The 22,899-nt window shown below is 44.3% G+C and overlaps 1 protein-coding gene across 2 annotated transcripts; it reads right to left on the reverse strand.

The window, feature by feature from the left end:
• Nucleotides 1-2,453: 2,453 nt before the first annotated feature.
• Nucleotides 2,454-22,719, reverse strand: hnrnpul1 (heterogeneous nuclear ribonucleoprotein U-like 1). Of its 2 annotated transcripts, none has more exons than XM_023961504.2 (16): nucleotides 22,589-22,719; nucleotides 21,858-22,120; nucleotides 20,594-20,869; nucleotides 20,299-20,491; nucleotides 20,106-20,179; nucleotides 19,587-19,726; nucleotides 18,944-19,043; nucleotides 18,748-18,860; nucleotides 18,349-18,615; nucleotides 18,126-18,248; nucleotides 7,986-8,114; nucleotides 5,279-5,447; nucleotides 4,314-4,583; nucleotides 3,565-3,713; nucleotides 3,255-3,485; nucleotides 2,454-3,164 (listed from the first exon to the last, which is right to left on the reverse strand). In XM_023961504.2, exons 2-16 carry the CDS (start codon nucleotides 22,081-22,083, stop codon nucleotides 3,048-3,050), a joined length of 2,577 nt encoding a protein of 858 aa, XP_023817272.1. In that variant the 5' UTR covers nucleotides 22,084-22,120; nucleotides 22,589-22,719; the 3' UTR covers nucleotides 2,454-3,047. The 2 variants fall into 2 exon arrangements, with proteins under 2 accessions (XP_023817272.1, XP_023817271.1); XM_023961503.2 differs by having other exon boundaries at nucleotides 20,594-20,872.
• Nucleotides 22,720-22,899: the final 180 nt, after the last annotated feature.

The raw sequence follows: 22,899 nt of genomic DNA on the forward strand, positions 1-22,899 counted from the left end.
AAGCTTTTATTTTGAAACAAAGAAAAGAAAATGTTTTTGTTCGGTCCAAATGTTTTTTTTTTTTAATCTGCCAAAGAGTGCAATTCCTAGAGCTCCGCCCCTTCACGTTTGTGCATTGAGAAGCCCCAGGCTGCACAGGGGGGTAGTGGTTAGCGCTCTCGGGTTCGAATCCCAGCTGGGTTCATTCTGTGTGGCGTTTGCATGTTCTCTTCGAGCGTCATAGGTCATGAAGCGGTGACACAGAAATGCCTTCAGGTAAGCATGGTGAGAGTGTGGCCCGGCAAAAGACTGGCTACCTGGTTAGGTTGAACCCCGCCTTCACCCTAGAGTATAGGATAGGCTCCAGCACCCCCGTGAGCCTGAAAGGGGTCAGAAGATAGATGCAAGCTCGAGCTAATCCCATAAGTTGTTGCTGCTTTTATTTTGAAGTAATTTATACACATATTATACGTGGATATTTTGAGGCCAATATTCCCAAAACAAACATTAAAGTCGCACTCCGATTATCTTTTGATCTATTTTCAAATCCTTTCCATTGGTCTTCTAATAATGATGCCGTTTTTACTCTCGTATTCTAGAACATAGTTTCTGCAGAGAGGCAGGAGTTCATTAGAAATTTACCTCTAAGTTGTGGGCGGGACCGTTGGTGTGAATCAACCGCCCCCACCTCACATTACCCATCTGTTTGCACCAATGAGTTCCATCGCTAGAGGAGACATCCCATGATTCCTCATGGGAGGAGAGCACGGCCATCTTGGTGAGGTCAAGTCACTGCTGCAGTGCACGCATGTTAACACATTTTTTAGCAAAATGCCAGTTCATTGTGCGGGTTTCAACAGCCATCGGAGAAATTAGTCCAGGAAGGAGGAAGGCAGAACATTTGGAAGGTTAGTCCAATAATTTATTCTTTTAATGCTGCAGGGGCTTCATTAATCGTACACATGTTGACATGCATGATGCTGCAGGGCTGTTATCAACATGCAGGGATGATGTACGTATAATTTGCTGTCAACATTAATGTAAACTTTATTGTGTTTAACCTATATACAGTATACTAGGACTAGGCTATTATAGTTATATGGATTTATACATTTCTGACTCAGTGACTGAACTTTTCTTGCAGGTTTCCAATGGATTCAGACTTAAGGAAAAAGTGGGCCTTAGCAATGAAAAGAGCAAACCCAGATGGATCACTGTGGTACCAACTAGTAATACAGTCTATGTTCAAAACATTTTGTGGAAACAGATTTTGATAAGACTGTTCGCTTGAAACCCGACACCATCCCATCTTTGTTACACTAATTGATCACTAACATGAATCAGTAAATCTATTGTTTTTCTTTGTTTTTTTTTTAGGGTAAATCTATTGTTGAATTCTGGACTTGTTGACTTATAATTGATTTAATATTATTATTGACTTATTCGTATTTTCTAAATAATTCAAATTACATGTCAAAGTGGTCTAAAACTTCTAAATGTTTACAAAGATTTTTTTAATTCTTTGTTATAATTTTTTTTTTTAAGAAGTCCTGCAACTGTGCATTTTTCATTAAAGTTTGAGCTTTTAAGGCTAACTGTTTCTCTTAATTAACAGCAACAACTGATGTATATATATATATATAAATTATATACATATAGTATGTATTTATATATGTATGTATAAATATATAGAAATATGAATATATATAAAACATAAAACTACTTCGATGCCATCAAAGGCTATAGAAATCATTGTCATGTGGGCGTCGTCGACGTCACCAAGATGGCGTCGTCGACGTCACCAAGATGGCGTCGCGCTCCTCCACCGTTGGTCAGGCTTCCCAAGCGGGCGTGTCTCCTCTAGAGATAGAACTTATTGGTTCTCACGCTCTCCTGCTAGCTTACAGCCCCTCACAACCCAATATTAGCAGAGCAACACAAATACCAAGTATGATTGGGGCTTTCCAGCCGTCCAATTCTGATCCAGATGAGGAGAACGAAGACGTTCATGGATGTGTTAGTCTGTAAGGGGATGCATCAGAAAGGGGCGGAGCTTATGGCCCACTTAGCGTATTAATGACATCACAAAAATGTTTTTTTTCGTTTGCATTTTTATCATCTGCTCCTAAATCACAACCATTTAGATTAAGAAATTCTTTTAATGTTGTTAATATATGTCCTCCATCTTTGGTCGTACCCTACCAAAGATAAAATAAAAACTTCCCATGGCTCCGCCCCTTTAACGTTTGTTGTCATTAACCTCTGTAGAAACCAAAAGTTCCTTCATTCAGTAGTTTGCAGTAGTTGGGAGTTCTTTAGGCTCAGAAATGTTCTCTAGAAATCACATTGCATGTCAGGAGAATCAAATGTTTAAATGAACTTGATTGATTTCAGCTTAAAGTCTCATTTTTCTCATTTCCTGGTGATTTAAACGCGGTTCCCTCGCCGTCTGCGGTGGACACAGAGGCCAGACGTTTACAGTTGTTTACATCTGTGTTTATTGTATAAAGACACAACAGCTTGCGCAACCGGTCAAAATCACTTTTTTTCAAGGTAGAAAAAATGGCATTACAGGCTTTAACTATTGGACTTAATGAACAGCAATCACAAAGGGGAGGGGAAAGGGGGCGGGGCCAACAAAAGGCAAATACGACTATCACCCAAAAGAAGCGGCAAAGATTCTTAATCAGAGACGAGATTAAATACTACACCTATTAAAAAAAGCCTCATAATCCTGCGGTAAATAAAATGTGCGGACTCTGAAGGTAAAAAGCATGCTGTTTGTTCTTCCAGCCACAATCACGCCGTTTCTGTCATTTACAATAATCTGTTCAATCTGCGGAGACGGCGACGGATCGTTGACGTCTGGAGACCTGCCGACCGCCTCCGGGCTCAAAGTAAGACTCGCTTCAGAACGATGCAGATCTGGACACACCGCTGAGGAATGAAGGCGCCGCCGCCGGGCGACGGCGGGCGGGCCGGGACGTTTAGTGACACTGTACAAACTCGGGTTCAGAGGTGCTGGAGAGGGGGAGGGGAGGGGGCGCAGGTACAGACGGAGGGCGGAGCTACTGGGAACCAGAGGAGGAGCCTTGGCTGCTCTGACCAGGATAGCTGCCGTACTGGCTGTAATACTGGTTCCACTGGTTCTGGTTCTGGTAGTACTGCTGCCACTGCTGCGCGTACTGGGAGGGGGGGGGGGCAGAGAGGACAGAGCAGCAGTTAGGATGCGTTCAGCTGTGGTGTAGCGACTCGACAGGCTCTCTGTGAAATACCTGCTGGTACTGCTGGTTGTAGCTCTGCTGCTGCGGCTGCAGCGCCTGCTGCGCTGCTGGGGGGGGCGGCGGCTGCTGCGGCTGCTGCTGCGGCTGGTGGCTGTACGTCTGTGCGGGGGCGGCCGGCTGGCTGTAGCTCTGGCTGTAGCCCGGGTACTGGCTGTAGTTGCCGTAGTAGTTCTGGTTGTAGCTGCCCTGGTTGTAGCCTGGGCTGTAGCTCTGGCTGTAGCCCTGGAGGCAGAGGAGGAGCAGGAGTTCAGGTGAGTGCGGCGCACCGACGGCGTCGCTGGGGGGCGTGGCCGTTCCGTACCTGGCTGTATCCTCCCTTGTTGTAGGAGGAGGGGCGGTTGTAGCTCGTTCCGGTCTGCTGGCTGCGGTTGTAGCTGCCGCGGTTGTCAGAGCCGCTGTCACGGTAGTTGTTGCCCCATCTGTTCTGGTTGTAGCTGCCGCGGTTGTAGCCTGTGGAGCAACAGCAGACAGCCGCAAAACTTTGTTTAAACAAAACGGCGACGCAGTTTTAAAAACGGGTAAAGATGAAAGCCTCAGGAGCTGCAGGGACATCATGAGCAAAAGAAATGATAATCTGGAACATGAGTGACGCTGCAGATACATCTGGATTATTCATTTGTATTGGGGGGTTTGAAACTTTATTCATCAACTGTCATCTGATGAAACAAGCAGCTGCTCATTTAGATTACTGCAATAATAAAAAAATGAATAAATTATCGTTGTTTTCACATCCAGAATCCAATCCTAATCTGTGATCAAATGACTGAGTTTGAACATTGAGGATGACAAGAACATCAATAAATGATCATTTAGATCAGGGGGGTTGGGGGGGGTGATCATGTCAATTGAGGACATCAGATTTTTTTTATATACATTTACAGCCAATCATCATCCTCGTCATGATGAAGGTTTTTGAATGAACAGGCAGGCACTCCTCTGATACGTCCGTCACTGCACAACCCTCTACATTATCCCGGCTGGGGGGCCGGCACAGGGACCCAAACTACAAAGTAAAGGAGGAGTCTGGCTCCGACAGAGACATGCCCTCACCTCCTCTGTATCCCCCTCCAGAGTCTCCGCTGCGGCTCTGGTAGCTGCCGCGCGAGCCGTCGCGGTTGTCGTAGCGCTGGTAGCTGCTGCTGCTGCCGCCGCGGCCGCGGAACCCCCCCTGCCTGTTGTCGTAGCGCTTCTCGGGGGGCGGGCCGGCCTTGCGGCCCTCCTCGTTGTACTGCTTCAGCAGCTTGTCGGCCTCGTCGCGCTGCAGCTCCACGTAGGTCACGGCCTCCAGGAAGTCGCAGGGCTCCGGCAGAGTGAAGTTAGCTTCGTCAGGAGGAGGAGGAGGAGGATGGAGAGACAGAAAAAGGGGGGGGGGGGGGGGGGGTGTAGTGAAGACCAGAGCAGCCACACCACCAGAAGAAACAAACAAACAACAGTTAGTGCAATACAAGGGCGGAGCCAACAAACAAAGTCAGAGCAGGTAATGAAAGCAGAGAGGAGAGAACAAAGGTCGCCTCCAGGGAGCATGGAGGAGACATTTGTTTAAGCAGACACAGAGAGGGAAGGAGGGAGGGGGGCTTCAGTAGAGGAGGGGGGGCAACTAAGAGCTCGAGGGGGAGCAGGGACAGCACTGCAGACCAAGAACGGTTCCCAAAAAAAAAATAACACAGGAAGGTTCTTTCCTGGAGGCGAGGGCTTAAACGCCAATCGGGCCTGAACCCGGCTTGGTTTGCAGTGCTTCTTCGGGGGTGGGGGTGGGGGGGTTAAACGGAAAGCGGCAGGTAACGGGCAAAAAAAAAAAATTTATGTGGGGATGTTTAAAACAAAAATAATTCCAGGTCTGATAATCTGACCAAAAAAAAAAGAAAAAAAGGCTATGATGGTGGGGAGGGGAGGGGGGAGGGGGAACATCTTCCAAGGTAGATTTTTTTTTTAAAATTTTTTTTAAAGAGACAACACAGAAAAAAAAGTCAAAAGTAGATCTGGTGTTTTATTGGTTGCTTCCACAGCGTTCCTACCTTTCATTTCTAACACAGCATGATCGGGCACATCCTTCCCCTGCTCATTGGTTTGCTTTAATGTTCGTTCTTTAAAATCCTCGTCCGTGGGACAAATTACAATAGCCTTGCGTTGAAAACCTTCAAAAGGACGCATTTTTCGTCTCCTTGCTGATCCATATACATTTGTCTAGCAATGGCGACAAGAAAGAAGTAGAAGCTTGTTTGTTATTGTTTACTTGTAATGGCTTTCCACTGGGAGCAAGCTGGAACCCTGCAATAGTCAAGTGAGAGAGGTTTGGCTTGGATGGCAGTCTAGGGTTTTTTCACGAGCCTCTCATCACCCACAGGTTTTACCTCGCGCTCTGCTCGCCGCCGCCCGGAGACTGCTGTTGGATGTTAGTGAAAGAAGGAGGGACCCCACCCGCAACAACTACGCAGCACGGCGGCGTTCGCCTCAAAGGGCCGACCAACAAGGATCTGCACAAACGAAGGCGTCACGAGGAGAACGGGTTTTTACCAGATCCTGCCTGAAGATCTGCGCTCGGGTGAGAAATGGAGAACAGAAGGTTCCCCGAAGGTCGCCGAAAAGCTGCTGAGTTTGCTCCTTCCATGCTAACACGGCAGAAACATCGCTTTGAGTTTGTCGGGTGAAGACCTATCACACTAAGAAGTCACAGTTCCTGACGACAACGGCGGGATTAAACTGCAGAGACGCAGCAAAGCCCGGCATGAAGGCCACGGCTAAAGTCGATTTCTCAGCCTTTTCCGGGCTTTGCTCATTTCAGTCCAAGTCCGATCATCTTCCTATCTATTTTCAAAGTGTCTCAGTGGTCTTGATGCCACTTGTAGCTAATATCAACACACCTGAGTTGTTTTTTTGGACATAGTTTCTGCAAAGCGGCAAGAGTTCATTAGAAATTCACCTGATATTAAAGAGCTCTCCGTTTACACGCTCTCCCTCTAACTTACAGCCCCGATGTATCATCAGCGGTGCAAAAAAACGGCGAGTAATATCTGAGCTACGCAGCCGCCCAGTTCTGACGAAGACGCTCATGGATCCGTTTGTCTGACAGTGGAGGCATCAGAAGGAAGCGTGTGGCCCCGCCCAGCGTACTTTCTATCCAATAAACGACTTTTTTCAAACGGGACTTTTCCATCTGCTCCTGATTTGCAACAATTTGAATAAATAAACAAAGCAGAAATGCAATTTTAAGCTTAGTTTTCTTCATATTCGTCCTTTCTAACATGTTGAAAACAACATTTACCTCAGAGAAAAAGCAGATCTTCAGTTTTTCCCTTAACCACTAGATGTCAGCGAGGAGTCACAAACGCTTTAACTTTCCACTTGTACAACAATTACTGACCAGACTGAGCAAAGTCCTGTTGATTTTACCCACAATGCACCTTTAGCTAGGCAGAGCAAAGGCACAATAATTTAAATCTTGGACTTCTTGTTGCCCACAAAAATAAAAACACTCAAACTAAAACATAAAATTAATCAAATTTTTAGCTTTATTAATCCTTTTAGCTTCAATTTACATCATGTGATGAAATCCAGTCACAAAACACGTTAAACTCAGGAAAAAAAGCAAAATGTTTAATCAGAACTCGAAATTGAACTTTTTCCCCCATAATAGCTTCGGCTCAGAAACGTGGCGGTTCACAGAAACCCGAGCTGATCATCGTCCCGACGCAGAAGGCAAACGTGACGGAGACGGCGGCTGGCCCCAACGCAGAAACCATCGCTTTGAAGCTCAGCTTCCCAAACATCTCACCGTGAAAAACAACGTTTGCCAAGATTCCCGCTTCCGTTTTTATAGCGAGCCTTTCCAGGTTTGCTGACTCCGATCCAGAAAAGCCGCAGCCTGTTCGTCTTCTACCGCTTTCACAGAAAAAAACTTCTTCAGGACACAAAATGCTCCGGAGAACAGCGAGAACACAAAGCCGAGTAGAACTCTGACGAAACGATTCGAACGCTCGCTTTAACTGTGCAGATAAAGACGGAGACTCGCCTCTTCTAAACCCCGTTTATGTTTCTGTTCCTCTAACGGGTCCCCCCTCTTACCGTGACTCACCTGGTCTTGATGAGAGCTCTGGTCCCGTTTCAGACAAGGACAGACAGAAACAACCCACCTGCCTGTACTCACAGAGTCCTCAAGAAAGCCTCAGAACCATCAGACCGACCTACCTTCATCCTCGCAGCCAAGAGCAAGAACCTGAAAACCTGAACGTCGTTAGTCGCCACTTACCTCCAGCATCAATTTAACAAAATAAAACACACACTCAACAGTTCCAAGTATCTCACTTCAAAATAGCTTAAAGAAGCTATGGACTCTGTCTTATTAGATTAGCAACAGAAGGTGTTTTTCTTACTCACCAGAGATTACTTGTTTCTCAACATCTCTACAAAGTCATGGTTTACTTGTACATTGTTGAAATTTCACAAGACAAACAATACTGTAGTATGACAAGAAATAAGGTGCAAATGTACTGAAGGGTGAAAACACGACATATTCTGTCACTTATGAGAGCCATTACGTATTTTCTGTTACAAAAGCATGACAAAGCAAGTGACAAGAGGCTGATCAATGCTTCTTCTACTCTATAATACACAGAGACCCCCTGAAAGATAAATAAATAGTCCATTAGAGAGAAAGTGATCATCAGGGCACATTGACTGACTGTGGTGAGAATGAGAAGGCAGGAGGAGGAGGAGCAGCAGTACCTGATCCAGGATGTAGTTGCGCCTCTTGCGGGCGGCGATCTCGATCAGCCTGTTCAGGCATTGGGTGGCCTGCTGTATGAGGACGTCCCAGCGTCCGGCGTAGTTCTTCTGGCGGCGCAGACCCATCACCTGCACGGCAGTCGCATTCAGGTTTAAAGAATGAATCAAAGAAGGAATTGGACTCCTCTCCGTTTCCGCAGCTCAGGGGATATCATGGACATTTGATGAGGAAGAGTCGTCACTGTTGTGACTTAAAAATAGTCCAAAGAACTACAAAGGGGTAGTTAGTAAAAAGTACAGATACTGTAGGTTGCAATAAGTGGATTTTACCAGTTTGAAACACTTTTTGTCTATCCCCCCCCCCCCCCCCATTTCATGGAAGAGAGCTGGTAAAAATAAACCAAGACTGAAGTTGCCTCAAAGTTGCTTCTTATATCAGTAACCATTAACCCTTTAAAACCGAAGCTGTCACCGTCAACAGCTAAACAACAAACAATCTTTGAACTACCCCAGTGCTTCTCAATTATTTTTTGCCAGGTCCCCCCTAGGAAAAGAAAATGTTTCGCGCCCCCCCTGACCCCCCCCCCCCCCCCATAACCCCCCCCCCCCCCACACACACACACACACACAGACACACTCGCGCGGTGACAATACATCAGGTCAGTATCTATAAAATTTGTATACCTAAAATTGTATCTTTTAACACTAACAAAAGAAAAAAGCAAAATAAATCCACTTTCAACAAATATTAACTTTATTTAGCCACAGAAACCCTGTTCTAGTCTAAAACAGAAAAGAAGCTGAAAGTACCTGAAATAAAAAAAAAATCTGTCATTCCTTATTTAAACTAGAAACATTTTGACCAACTTAACCATTTGATGCTGAAAAAAATAATTCAATCAATAAATAATATTAAATCTAAATTGATCTGAAACATTAACACAGCAGCACCAATATATTTAACGTTTTTAGTCTGAAGAAATAGGTAAAAACGTGCTGATTTTTTTTTTCTAAATGACGGATTGTTTATTTCTGATCTCATAAAAGTGCAGCTGTTTTCCTGCATTACCTGCTGTCTTTATGTCTGTCTGACACCAACTAAACCACAGGCAGACAAAGAAAACATGGATGGAAAATAAAGACACGTCATCAAAATGTCTACAATAGTTCATAAAGAATGACATTGTTAGCATGAGCTTAGGAATCTAAGGGCAGCGGTGATCTTGGGCAACAGGCAGCGGTAGCAGTGGTCCGCGTGCCCCGTTTCCCCTGGCAGACAGGGCCCACACCACCCCTCCCCTTTCGTTCTCACTCGCGCAGCCGCGGACAGACAGAACAGACAATAGGAACCGAATAGTGGACCAGATTATTTTCCAAGCACTGAGCCGCTGTCACCGCTGCCCCCACGTTAAATTTGCGCACCGGACAAACCTGTGCCTAAAACCGCCACCACCGCGCGCCCCCCCTGGCATCGCTTCGTGCCCCCCCCTGGGGGCGCGCCCCACTATTTGAGAAGCACTGAACTACCCTAACTATGCAACCACTGGCACAAATAATGGGATTTTGATTCTAATTCTGATTTTAATTCTAATTCTGATGGGGCTTTTTTCTGCACATCACAATGAGCTGGTTTACGTCAACTGCGTAAAGACCTTGCTACTGTAAAGTTTACGCCTTACTACCGTAAAGTATTGAACATCAGCAGAAAGCTGCTTTTCTCAGCTTCAGAATATGCTGGAATTACCTTAGTCGTGTAAACCGTTAAAACATTACAGCTCTGGTGTTAAAGACCCACCACGATCCTCTTTTGATCTATTTTCAAAGTACTTCCAGTGGATTTTTTCATTATGATTACCGTTGTGTTGTTTTTAGCACTGCGGTTATTATGCAGCGGGGCAGGAGTTCATTAGAATATACCCCCGAAGTTTTGGGTTGGAACTTTGGCCCAGAGCAATCCCAGCCCCCCTTCCTGTCACCCGTAACCTTGAGGTCTCTGTTGTGCCCTCCCACTAGTTTACAACCCCTCACACCCATAATCTAACAAACAAACAAAGATGCACTCCGCATTTCTGACAGTACACGTGGGTTAAGTGGCCTGAGCAGCACTTGCATCTCTGCCGGAGTTCCCACGTTGGGAAATGATCCAGGCCGTCCTTTCTCACATCAGGGGGTACCTCAGTGGTTTTCTTCTTGCGGGGAGGGGCCAGTGTTGTATCTGGAGAGGACAGTGGTCCAGCACTTTTTCTGACCTTTCCTGCGCTTGTGAGCGCAGTACCAACAGAAGCCTGAAATATCCGCAGGGGTAAGGGTTCCTGCCGGGGCTGCAGTTTCTCCAGGTCTCTTCTGTAGCGGATCCACCCATTGATTACCGCCAATGTAACCGTGTGCCACCAAATGTAGATGTACCACCTTCTGGATCTGAGGCTGAACTTGTACAGTGCAGATAGTGTACCAAGAAAGGTGAATGCCTCCAGTGAACCTGTTGTATGCATCAACAATTGCCGGTCTGGAAAGCATCACGTAGGTTTTGGTTTTCCGATTCCAACGCCTCAGAGTGCTTAGTGGTTCCACGCCGACAAAAGGAGAAAGCAGGTTTACAGCTTTGTCGTTGCACCATGTCACGATGATGTTGTCCTCCTGGTTGACTCTGAAATCCAGAGAGCCCCTTCCCTTTGTCTTAAGTTCTTTCTCCTCCATCAGTTGGCAGTTCTTCACCCGGTTCATTCGGACTGTGCCTATGTAGTAGATTCCTCTTTGTTTCAAGTGCTCAACCAGTGGAACTGACGTAAAAGAATCGTCAGCAAAAACTTTGTGATTTTTTCCTGATAAGGGTTGAGGTCATTTTCAAAACAACATCTCCTGCAGCACCAACTTCAGATTTCTCTTTGTAAGAATTTTCTCCCCCTTGACACACGTCAAAGTCATAGAGATATCCGCTCTGCCCGATGCGTCCCCACATCTTGAAGCCCCACTTGTGAGGTTTTCCTGGCATGTAGCAGCGTAGATGCGATTTTCCTTTGAAAGGCACTATGATTTGGTCAACTGCGTGACATTCTTCAGGAGGTATGCAAAGAAAGCGTTGGCGGAGTTTCTCCAACCATGGCCTGAGTTTCCACACACATTAAGGTTGTCCTGAAAGTGAAACAGAGTCAGCAGATTCTGGAATCGACCCCGTGACATCACATCACAAACAGGGGGGTATCTCGTCTCCATCTCCCAATAGGCTCGTATGTTGGGCATCTGTACAAACCCCATGTGCCGGTACATACCAAGAATTTGCTCGATTTCTTGAGCGTTTGTGTTCACCGATGTTCCGGTTTTTTGGACGCTGTACAAGTTTGTTTCTTCTGAAATCTCCTGTGGCATTTCGTCAGTCACAAAGTCTTTAAAATACATATAGGGTAGGGCTGCACGATATGAGGAAAACTCGCGATATGCGATATTGGTGATTAATATTGCGATAACGATATAATTTGCGGTATATAAACAAATGTCAAACCAACCAAAAACATCATTTCCATTTCAATGCAACAGTATAAAAATTATACTCCAAATGACCCTTGTCGACATAGGAGGCAAACATCAAACATAAAAGGGCTCATTTGATTGATCAACAGCGTAAACGGGTCCTTCCGATTGGTTAAATGCATAAAGGGATTTATTTCATTTATTCAATATTTCAAGCTGCCATGAGTTTGTTTTAGCACATTTAACCCTTGTGCTATCTTAGATGACCCCCCCCCTTACATTGACGTGTTCTCCCTACCATGACAAAGGTGGATAAAGGTGGAAAGATTTCATGTAATCCATGGACACCAGTGAAGATCACAAATCATTGAAGAAAAAAGGTTCAATGCACTGTCTAGTGGGTCTAGATGACCCAACTCCCAATGTTAAAGTGCCTAGGATAGCACAAGGGTCAAGGTAACCATTTATTGCGATTTTCGCCGTCTTTTGCGGTATGCATGTTGCACAGCTTGATGTCGCGATAACGATAAATTTGCGGTATATTGTGCAGGCCTAATAAAGGGTGTCCAGTCTCGTCTCTCTTCAGAGTCCTCCTTTATATATTCCTCAAACTCAACAGGAGGAGGTTTAAACTGTTGTCGTTTCCACTGATACACCTTCCTTTTCACTTTTCACCACTTGCTGATGCCTTTAGTGTTGTGTCCTCTTCTGGGAATTCTAGGCTTTCGTCATTGTCACTGCTATTTTGGTTTTCCCCAATCACTGCAGTAGTAGTCCATTCCTCTTCTTCCTCCTCATCCTCCTCATCTTCCCCAAGAGGTTCTATGTCGCTTGAATTCCCATCCACAATCTTTTTCAGAACATCTCCGACACTGTATTTTTTTTGCCATTTAAAAATACAGTCAGTTTTTAGTAAGCAAAAAAGAAGTTACACGAACAGTGATCCTTGCTAAAATGCGGTTCACTTTAGCGATCTTGCAGCTTTTTTTTAAAGCAGTTTTGTTTGCTATTTTATGCTCTGTGTTCTGATTGGTTGCAGACCATTGTCAATCAATCTCCTCCGTGCTGTGTCTTCTGTACAGATTGCCTTCAGTTTGCAAAAATGATCTTTGTTTAAAGTCTACACTTATACTTCTACAAAGGTTTGAACTTTGAGAGTTTAAACGAGAAAATATTGTAAAAATAGTCACATCTGTGAGAAAAGTGTATAATGTGTCTAGCGAGGAGTTTTACAGTCTTAAAACATTTACAATACAATAATGTGCATTTCACAGCAGATTATTTTAGAATATAACTACCGCACTAAGCTAAGGACCACTGTTATTGTATCATGGCAGCACCAAACTATTAGGCTACAGCAAGTTCATCTAAATATACCAAATAATGTCATCTAAAATAAAATACTTTTAGTGCTTAAAGTTATATATAAAGCAATGAAAAGATGGATTTAGTTACAGGGGTTGACATAGCCCAGAAATTTGCACTGGCCCACAGGGCCAGTAGTTTTTAAAAGTTACTGGCCCGACACCGCGCACAGCGAGACCCGCCGCTCCGCAGGTGCTTGCAACTTTAGGGGGGTTCGGGGGCATGCCCCCCCGGAAAATTTTAATATGGTGCAATTTGGTGCATTCTGGTGACATCTAGCACTTATTTATACACTTTTCAATGACTAAAAATAGAGCATATCAAACTTAAATCTGCTCTAGTCTGTTTCAGATGTTTTGAAGAGAGCACTGGAGTGTAGTAGGAAACACTAGTTAAGAAGTTTTCATGCTGCTTCTAATCACTGCTATTTCACATTTGTTCCTAATCAATAGTTAAGAAGTTTTATTGACTTTTTTGCCCTGACTGCCTTAAGGTTCTGCTTTTTGTTACTGTTGCAAAGTTACATTTACTTTTTAGTTACTTTAGTTACCTAATTAAATTAAATAATTGAAAAATTAAATACAATTAAATTACTGAGATCATTCAGCTAACTAGAAATACTTACTGCTTACAGTGTTGTAAAGAAAAACAAAATTAAGTAGTTTGACCTTATACTCCATTTGAGTCTGAGATTCAGGTATTTGGAGTTGCCTTTGATTCTTTGACATTCAGCTTAAAGCTTAGTGCATACAGTTTCATCTTCAATGCATTCATTAAATATCTTGCTGTCCATACTACTAATTAATAACTACTAACATATTCCTATCTATTCCTGCCATGTCTTCCACATCTCTGACATGCTTCAGTCTCTCTTCAGTGACGGTGTTGGATTTATGATCATCGCGGTGAAAAACCACCAGGGGCGCGCTGATATGTGTGTCAGTTTAAATATATCTGCCTAAAATGTAATAATAACCCACTGGCTTGTTCCTTCGTTGTTGCTGTTTAACATTGTTTAGTATTGAATTGTTACATTCAATAAAGTTTGAAAAAAAAATTGAGTGAGCGCGTGCCGCGTGGTGCTCGGCAGTGACAGCCGCGCGCGGCGGGAGAGGAGGAGAAGAGTGATAAAAGTCTGAACACAGGACTAGCAGAAAAAGTGAATTATAAAGACGAGGTAAATCTACACGTTTTCGCAAAATATACTTTATTGTAAAAGGTGAAAAATGTATTAATTGTTAGATATTTTAGTGGCCCGAGCAGACAAGTAAAAAATAAAGTCTTGTGGTCCGTACTGCTCGAAAAACAGGACCGGGCCAGCGGACAAATGGCTATGTCGAGCCCTGAGTTATATGACTTTGTACACCTGGTGTATCAAATTTGATACGCCATTTTCAACCACTGACTGTATCTGAGAACTGGACTGAGAGACCCCTCCCCCCTGGTGTCCAAACAGGAAGTACCTGCTGGCTCAAAGAAGCCAAAATCCCATAGACTTCTACAGAGAGATAAACAGCTATTAGTCATTCTGTAGGTCAGGATAAACATTCTTGCTTTGTTACCTTTTTATTAACACGTTCTTTATAATCTCATTTGTTAAAACCTTTTTTTCTATAGTTTAGGTTATTCAAGTTTTAAACAGACCAATCAGACACCTTAATAAAAGTAGGTGGTGCCTGCTGGCCCCCACCATCCTACATTTGATATGATGTAACTATCAAGTGGTAGGGGGGTGGACTAGAGATCTACCCATATCTTTGTTTTCCCTCCTCCCCAGGGCCGATTCAGACTGTTGCTCGTCAAGAAGGCAGATAATCGATATTTGGAGCTGATATTCGTATGTAGTGAAAATGTATAATTCAAAATTTAGAATATAAAGATCAACATCTAACTCTGTTTATTCAAATAAACAGTTCAATAAAAAACAAAAAGTAGCAACTAGACATGCAGGAGGAATAGACCAAGCATCATCTTTTATAGAAAAAACAAACAAACTGACTGGTAAATCTTAAGTAGCCCCACTCCTTCATTCTGCTTCCACCACTGAAGTGGGTCCCCGTTCCGCCCGTCGATCAGTAGCTCCTTTAGGTATAGATGAAGCTCATCCTCAACAGGAGGTCATCAGTGTGGGGTGCCAGCAGAGAGCTGAACGTCTCATCAACACGGGCGCAGAAGGGTGCATGCCCTTTCCGCTGCCTTTTGTTGGTGTTTTCCGTGGTCCTCATGTGTCCCACATGCAGCTGCAGCACCCTGCTCCTCCATCCTGGCTTCTTCTGGGACAGCTTGCTCCTCTAGAGGGGTCTTGTTGTGTGGGAGCCTCTTCCTCCTTTAACCAATCTCTGGCCTCGCTCAGCGTTGTGCCAAATGAAAATGCCCAACTCTTATAACGAGGATCTAAGAGACAGGCCAGCACCACGGGGTTTGTGTCTTTTGATCTTGAGAAACGCTTGGCCAGGCTCTCCCTCATGGATTGCCATGATCCAACGCCCCCCCCCCCCCCCCCCCCCATCATCTTGTAGCAGTATCTTCAGCAGTCAGTAAAACACTGGAGCACTCTCCAGCAGGTGCCGTACCTTGATAATAGATAGTGTCTAGACAGTGATGCTTCTCCAGGCTTTGATGCCATAAAGGGATGTGAGAATTGTGTTATTTTTATGAGATCAAACTAAACCATCAGACTTCTTCCCCCCCAGTAACTTCCAAGCAAGTTTCTACTGAACTTCTTTTGACCATCTTAATTAACAGTCTCATCGTGTCACGCACTTTATGCAAAAGCGCCAAATGTTTATTTATAAATAACAGTAATGATTGTATTACTACCGTATGTGGACATATGCCTAATTTTCCAAACAATTTTATGACTACTTTTCCCATTTTTTATATGTATTTGTACTGATATAAACATCTGCTGTTTGTCTTGTTTTTAGAATAAACTATTTCTAATTCAATCTAATAATTCTTTCCTTTTCATTGTGGCACCATGTCAGTCTTCTGTGTAAATTGTTTACTTCTGAACCAACGACAAAAAAGTGTCATTTAACAAATGTATAGGACAAGCAACATAATTGTTTCACTTGACATCACTGTTCACCATCTACTGGAGCTGGAGGAGTGTGGGGGGGGGACTGTAAGGAGCTTCTTCCCTGGTTTAGAGGACTAAAATGGCTCTCTATGCTGATGGCTGTCAAGTTCGTGTGCAGAACATCATTGGCCGAGGATAGCAGCTCGACGAATGATGACTTGTTTGATCCGCACGGTCCAGCGGTCCACTGCTGTGCAGGAGGATGTTGGCTGAAGAACAAATGTTGTGGTGGAGGAGGAGGAGCTTTGCTGCAGCACATTTGTGTCTGTGGAGTCTGGAAGTGGCCAGCCGGATGAGGAGGTTGAGCTTGTGATTGTGGTGGCCTGTCAGTATCAGTTGGAGTGAGGCTGTGGAGGATGGATGTTTTCTCAGCCCTCACTATCTGGTACGGATTGTCAGGGAGCGTCCTCAAGGCGTCCTGGACATACGTGATGAAGGGCTCCCGACCTGAGACAAGTGGCTTCTGCTGTACCAGTTGTGCCATCATGGCAGTGTTGGTCTTGATGCTGTTCATCAACTCCCTCATTAACTCATCGTCTGCTGCTTCCTGTGTCCTCCTTCGGCCCATGGACCCCTGTGAGTAGCTGGATGGTCCTGCTTTTCCTGCAACACAGTTCTGCCGGGCAGTGCTGGACTTGAGGCCCTCAAGTGACTGGTCTTCGTCTGCAGCTGACTGCTGAGAAGATTCGGACTCCGTATCTAGCGGACGCGGCCCAGGTTGCGGTTGGGTGAGTGGCTTGTGACACTGAAGGCGGTACATAGGCTGGATCGGTCCATAGTTGGACCTCAGTTTGGGGGTGTAGAAGGAGATGTGTTCCACAATCCAAAGCTCACGGTCTTTCAGCTTCTTCCTGGCATCGCCAGATTTCTTCTTTATCAGCCTCACGAACCAGTCTTTCACTGACTTCCACCAGCCCTCCAGGTGCTCGATGGTTACGCCGAACTGCTCAGCCTTGACAGCCCACAGAGTTCTCCTAGTCTTGTACAGCCTGTGGCCCCTCCTCCAGACTCCCTCGTTCTCCCTCATCCACTCCACAAGATCTTCTTCCCGCTCCTGTGTGAGACTTTGATCCTGCCGCCACTTTGGTTCTCCAGCTGCTGCCCAGGTGGGCTTGGCTTTGCTCTTCCCACGGGTTGGTTGGGAGGGAGGGGGCTTGGCGTGCTCTGTAACAGCTTCCCTGTCCTCAGCACAGGCAGCTTGGGGAACATCATCCTCACCTCCAGGAGCTTGGGCCACAGCCCCCCCAACAGCTTCAACATCATGTGAGGGGGGTCTTGGTTCTGGCTCGGGAGTACGCTGCTTCTGTGGCTCAGGCGTGGCAGCTTTGGCGTTTTTCTTTCTCCCCAGCTTCTTTGGGCTAGAGGTTTCCCTTTCGCCGGCATGATCTGGTTAGGGTTGAGGATCTTTTGGAATGCAGCGGTTGAAGCGGTTCTGGTATTCTACTGCAGCCGTGGCTTTGGTAAGTGCCAAGCTACCACAGAGCATGTGCACATACTTGTGTGCACGTCTTTCCTGTTACATGCACTGTCCATTTATGATTTGCATGTTGTTTACGTGGATCTTGCACAATTCCTCATTTCCAGTGTTTCAATCTTTGGCAATTTCTGTCAAAGCTTGCAAATTTTAGGCTAGATTTTCGTTTCTTTTGGAGATTTATTCGCACGTCTTCCATAATTTTAACGCAGTTCGTTCATGATACGTCTGTGAAATTCTCAAGTAAAGACCACAACTTTTCCCACATACATGACCAATTGTCATGGGTGCAATATGCGCAAAATGTACTTAGCAGCAGTGTGACACGGCCTTTACTGACACTCAGTTTTTAAAAGATTTTCACATTGCATCAACCCAATTATTGTTCCTATTGATGTTTTAGTACAAAGTTTTTTCTTACTGTAATCTTTTCAAATTTAGCAGTCCATAAAAAAATCCCCACCATCCAAAAACCGAGTCTTAGCAACTTTCCAGTGTCAGTGTAAGTCCTTCTATTGTGTGAATTACTACCCCCTCCTGGATAGTCTGAACACTGCATGTGTCTGTAGAGAAAAATAGTATCACACTGCTCATGTGAAGGGATGAAAAATTCATCAAATCTATTACCTGTGGAGCTATATTAAAGACCACGACTAACTAGAGTGTAAAAATACCGACATTAAACAGTAACAGTGAAATTCTGAGCTTATAGTCAAACTCAGTTCTGGTTAATGGGTTTGTGAAAACACACCTTCATCTTATCCATGATGGCGTTGGTGCCCAGGATGTTGTACTTCTTTTTAGGGTTCGCCTCGGCGTGCTTTATGGCCCATGTGGTCTTTCCGCAGGCAGGAAGTCCCACCATCATTAGAATCTGAAACAAATGTTAGGTTCTAGTTTGTCTGACACCTTCAAAGTTATCATTATTATTTTTTCCAATCCCAGCTAACTTCCTTCTTCGTTCCAAGTCCTACCTCACAGTCGGACTTGCTGGCGGGTCCCTTGGAGCCTCTGATTTTCTCCTCCAAAGGCAGATTGTGGATGAAGGTGTAGCCCTCCATCGGGGGGAAGTACGGCTCCCGCTTCTGCCCGAAGTTGAACTCAACGGCACAGTTCTTCACCAACACGTGGGGGAACAGTGCACGTCCTGCCAGTGCCTCTTTGGTTGTCCGGAAAGCCACGCCCAAATTTACGCCATTCTTGGAGTAACCAATCTCCACCTCGTCGCCAGTTTCAAAGTCCTGCAGTAACACAATGGAGGTCAGGACTTGGATGATTTATTTCCAACAGGTGTGGTACTGCGGGGTTTGTTCACTCTGTTTAAAAAACGGGGTGAAGAAACTATTTTGAATTATTTCTCAACGCCGACTTACAACGTAGCAGCCGATGACGTCATTTTCGCCAAACTTCTCGCCGTAGTCTGCAAACTTGCAGTCGCTGGATTTCTTCCCTGTGCCTCCGTAACCAAAGGAGAACGCCTCCTCACCTACAACACAAAACCCCCTGCTTCAGATTCCGCTGCTCTGCTGCCAAATTGACCGTCACCGTGGCAACAGATGCTCCTCTCACCCAGCTGAGTGCTGCAGTGGTCCAGGGACCATCCGATTCTGACCACGTGAGGGTCGGGCTCGCTGGAGGGGAGATGCTTCACTTGAATTTCTTCGTTGATCTAAAGACAAAGGTCTTGGGATCAGATGCGTTCTGCTGATCCTCTGAGATACCCGCAAATACAGGAGAACAGAAGGTCGTCCAAACATTAACCACCCCTGAGAACTGCAGTCTGTGTTGCATCACGTTAAAAATAGTTTAGAGTTAATGGGAAGAACCATATCAATTTTTGAAGAAAGAAAAACGGAAAAAACTGCATCAAAGTCATTCAAGTTTTAATTGATTTTTAACGTGTACTACAGAAAAATATTTTTAAAAATTAGGATCATCGAGAAGATGTTAAAGAATGTATCGGAGCAAGAATGGTTGTTCTGACCAATAGAATAACTGAGTAACAGTTGTCTGTTACTGTCTAGAGTTCTATGGGATTTTGGTTTGTTGGAACCACTTCCTGCTTGGAACGCCAGGGGGGAGGAGTCACTCATTCCAGCTGTCATATACAGTCAACAATCCAGACGAGACACTTATTATTTATATAATCTAATATTTAACCTGATAGAAAAGCATTGTTAAAATAAAACAGAGAAGAAACACGGTGAATCACCTTCATCTCGAAACACACTCGGCCTTTGGCGACGCCGTGAGTTGCTCTCGCTCCCGCCCAAAGGTAAGCAAAGCCTTCGATGGTGAGCGGATAACCGCTGTAACGATCTCTGGAAACTTTGAAATGCAAATCACAGTTGTCTGGAAAAAAGAAATCGACAGTTAAAATCTTATTTTTTTTTCCAAATGCACTTGAATAAAACATTTTTTGTTCAGAAAAGTAATCTTCGGAAGTTTCTAAAACTTCAGGTTATCTTTGTAGGTTTTAGCCGATAAGACGTTTGCTTTACTTCTATTAAAATAACTTCAGGACAACATCCAAAACGGTAGAAATGTTGCTGAAGCAGCTCTTTGGCAAGTTTGATGCTGCAACTAAAGTTGTCGCCGACTTGTATCGTCTTGCAGACACAACCAACCTGAAGTAACCTTTTAAATGTTACTAAATTAAATTTAATGACAGCGCCGTCACTGTTAAAAAATCTCCAACGGGTTCTTGCCCGCTGCAAAAAGGATAGCTTACACGTATCGATGGTGATCAGAGAGTCGTCTACGCCCTCTTCCTCGTCTTCAGCTGGAGGCTGTGGTGTTCGGGATCTATGAAAGATGAACACATTTCAACAAGTCAGCGAATGGAAAAAGGGAAGCGCAGCCTTCATCTCAAACCCGTTTGTGTCAGTCAGGAGAGGGAAAACGGGAGTTGAGGATGTGCTCACCTCTTGTCCTCCCGGTGCTCGTAGTAGCTGTAGCCTCTGCTCTCATCATAGTGTCTCTTGCGGCTGTAGCTCCCACCTCTGTCCCCCTCCACCTTGACCTGTTCGGGTTCCGGCTGCTGCTCTGTCGGAGCCTCTTCCGGTCGGCTCTCGGCGGGCTCTGGTTCATCTTCTGCTTTGACTTCCACTTTGACTTCTTCAATGAAAAATAAGACTGCTTTAACGGGTCAAGTTTCTATAAAAAACCATGGTGAATGTCAGTGAACTCATCAGTGTGTACACCAGGCTGAAAAATGACCTTCTGTGCTCCTGGCATGCTGTTCCTCCTCCTCCACCTCCTCCTCCACTTTTATCTCAGGCTTGGCCGCTTCCTCAAAGGCCATGCTCGACCCTTGCAAATCATCGTCAGCGGTGAAGTCGGGCATGGGGAGACCCGAGTCAGGCGCCTGCTGAGGTTCACTGGCCTCCGCTTCTGCCTCTTCTTCCTCGTAGTAGCCACCTGAATCCCCGCCTTCTTCTTCCCCTTGAGGGGTGTTACCTTGTCCATCTTCATCATCATAGTCTTCAGCTGCTTCTGCTAAATATAAACAGATAATTAAATTGTTAGTCCTTCATCTGAACTGAAAAAAAATCAAAACACTAAACACATTTTCCTACTATAAAAATCCACTTCAGCATAATAGCAATTATAATATAAACTATAGTAATATTTAAGTGCTACATTAAATAACATATATGATAACTTTTGTTATCTCCTGAATTAACAATAAAACTTTCAACAGTTTACTGTTTTGGTCCAAAAAATGACATGAAAATGACAGAGGAATATATAAGACAAGATCAGAAATTGGTAAAATACAAACTTAAAAAAATAAATTAAAAATCATTCAGCCAGCCTTAAAATCAGATGCATGGCTTCGGATAAGCAACAGGCTTTCTTGACAAACTAAACACAAACTCTTTAAAACTTCTTTAGGATCACGGCAAAACACAAAAATTAATTTGAAAATACTTAACAGCCAACAACAACCAAATATTTATCACAGTTCTGTTGGACCTTGAACTTTTGGAAAGCTTAGGGGGGATTATTTTTAATGTCTCATTATCAGTATTACTACTAAAACCACAATGTGGAGACAATACTCTAGGTTCTAAGCTTAATGTCAACATTGTTCCACCAATTACTGACTTGGACATCAAGACAACAAAACAAAACACTATTAACATGATTGGCACAATTAAAACACTGTAAAAAAGATGAAAAACATTAGATTTTTCTTTGGATACAAAGAAAGATCTGCACTGTAGTCTAAAAAAATGATTAAAAAGGGACAAATGTATTTAAAAATGTGTTAATATAAAAATTTTAACAACACAAGAGGAAAATTCTAAATGATTGTTCACCCAATAAGTTTCTTTCCTGTCTGAAATGTAAAGTACAGCCAGAGAAACACGATCCTCTGTTGTTTTTTTCATGTCACTGGTGGTTTCAGAGCGCGGTAAAGTCCCTCCAGAGGCTCTGTCCATTCAAAACGACACAAAAGCGATCAGCAACGACTGACCTTGTTGCTCTTGGGCGTCATCTCCGTCCTCGTTGTCCTGGAAGTCCTCACTGAACTCATCTTGCCCCTCTTGCTCTCCAGCATGATCGTCCCCATCAGCTTCAGCCTCCAGAGCGGCTTTCAGCCTCTCCACCAGGTCAGCCTTCAGGCCCCGGGTGTCAAGGCCGCGCCGCTGAAGCTCATCCTTTAATTCGTTGACTTTCAGTTTCTTCACGTCTAAACTCATTGTGTTTCGCAGTTTGTGGGGTCTGTGTGGTGTTTTCCTTGAGCAACGAGGCAGAGGAAACGGAAATAAGGCGCACAGCCTAAAACGGAGCGACGAACTTTCATGCATTTGTGCGGCGCGGTGCCTCCAACAGAACGCGCTAGCGTGGCTAAGCTAGCTCATCCATTTGAACATTTACGGAATACACATATTCTAAACACGCGAAACATCATTTGTTGTGGTCTTTAAATGTCCACATCTATGCCATAGCAAATCTACCACTCGAATTACAAACTGATATTAAACTACAATCGACCTATATTTACGTCGCTATCAGCAACAACCTTCCTAGCTTGTTTAGCTAACGTGCCTACCAGCCTTTTACAAAACAAGTAACTCAGAAAACCTGCATGTTGCATGTTCAAATATAACTTCTCTTCCTTTTACTTAACTTAATGCACGACGCAGTCGGTTGTTATTACCGTGAATAAGCAAAATACAATTAAAAAACAAGATTAAGGCCTACCTGCTTTTCCGCGGGTTGCGCGGCAAGACGTTGTAGAAGTCTGAAAGAACAACTACTGCCCCCTAGCGGCGCTACGTCGAAGTTCAAAACAGACGCTTTGCACATGCGCAGAATTGTTGTCAATAATAAACTTGAATTTCAGTTATGAGCACAAACCGACTTCAAATTATAGCTTTTTGTGAAAAGTTGCAATATTGGGACTACCTTGTCTTTATTATAGATAGGGAAAAAATACTCTCTCTTTAAATTTGGCATTTGTTTATGTTCTGTTGGCTTCATATCACATTAACAACATAGTAAAGCAGCTCATC

Source organism: Oryzias latipes, chromosome 13 (assembly GCF_053564925.1).
Source record: "Oryzias latipes strain Hd-rR chromosome 13, Olatipes_Hd-rR_3.1".
Taxonomy (NCBI): Eukaryota; Metazoa; Chordata; class Actinopteri; order Beloniformes; family Adrianichthyidae; genus Oryzias; species Oryzias latipes.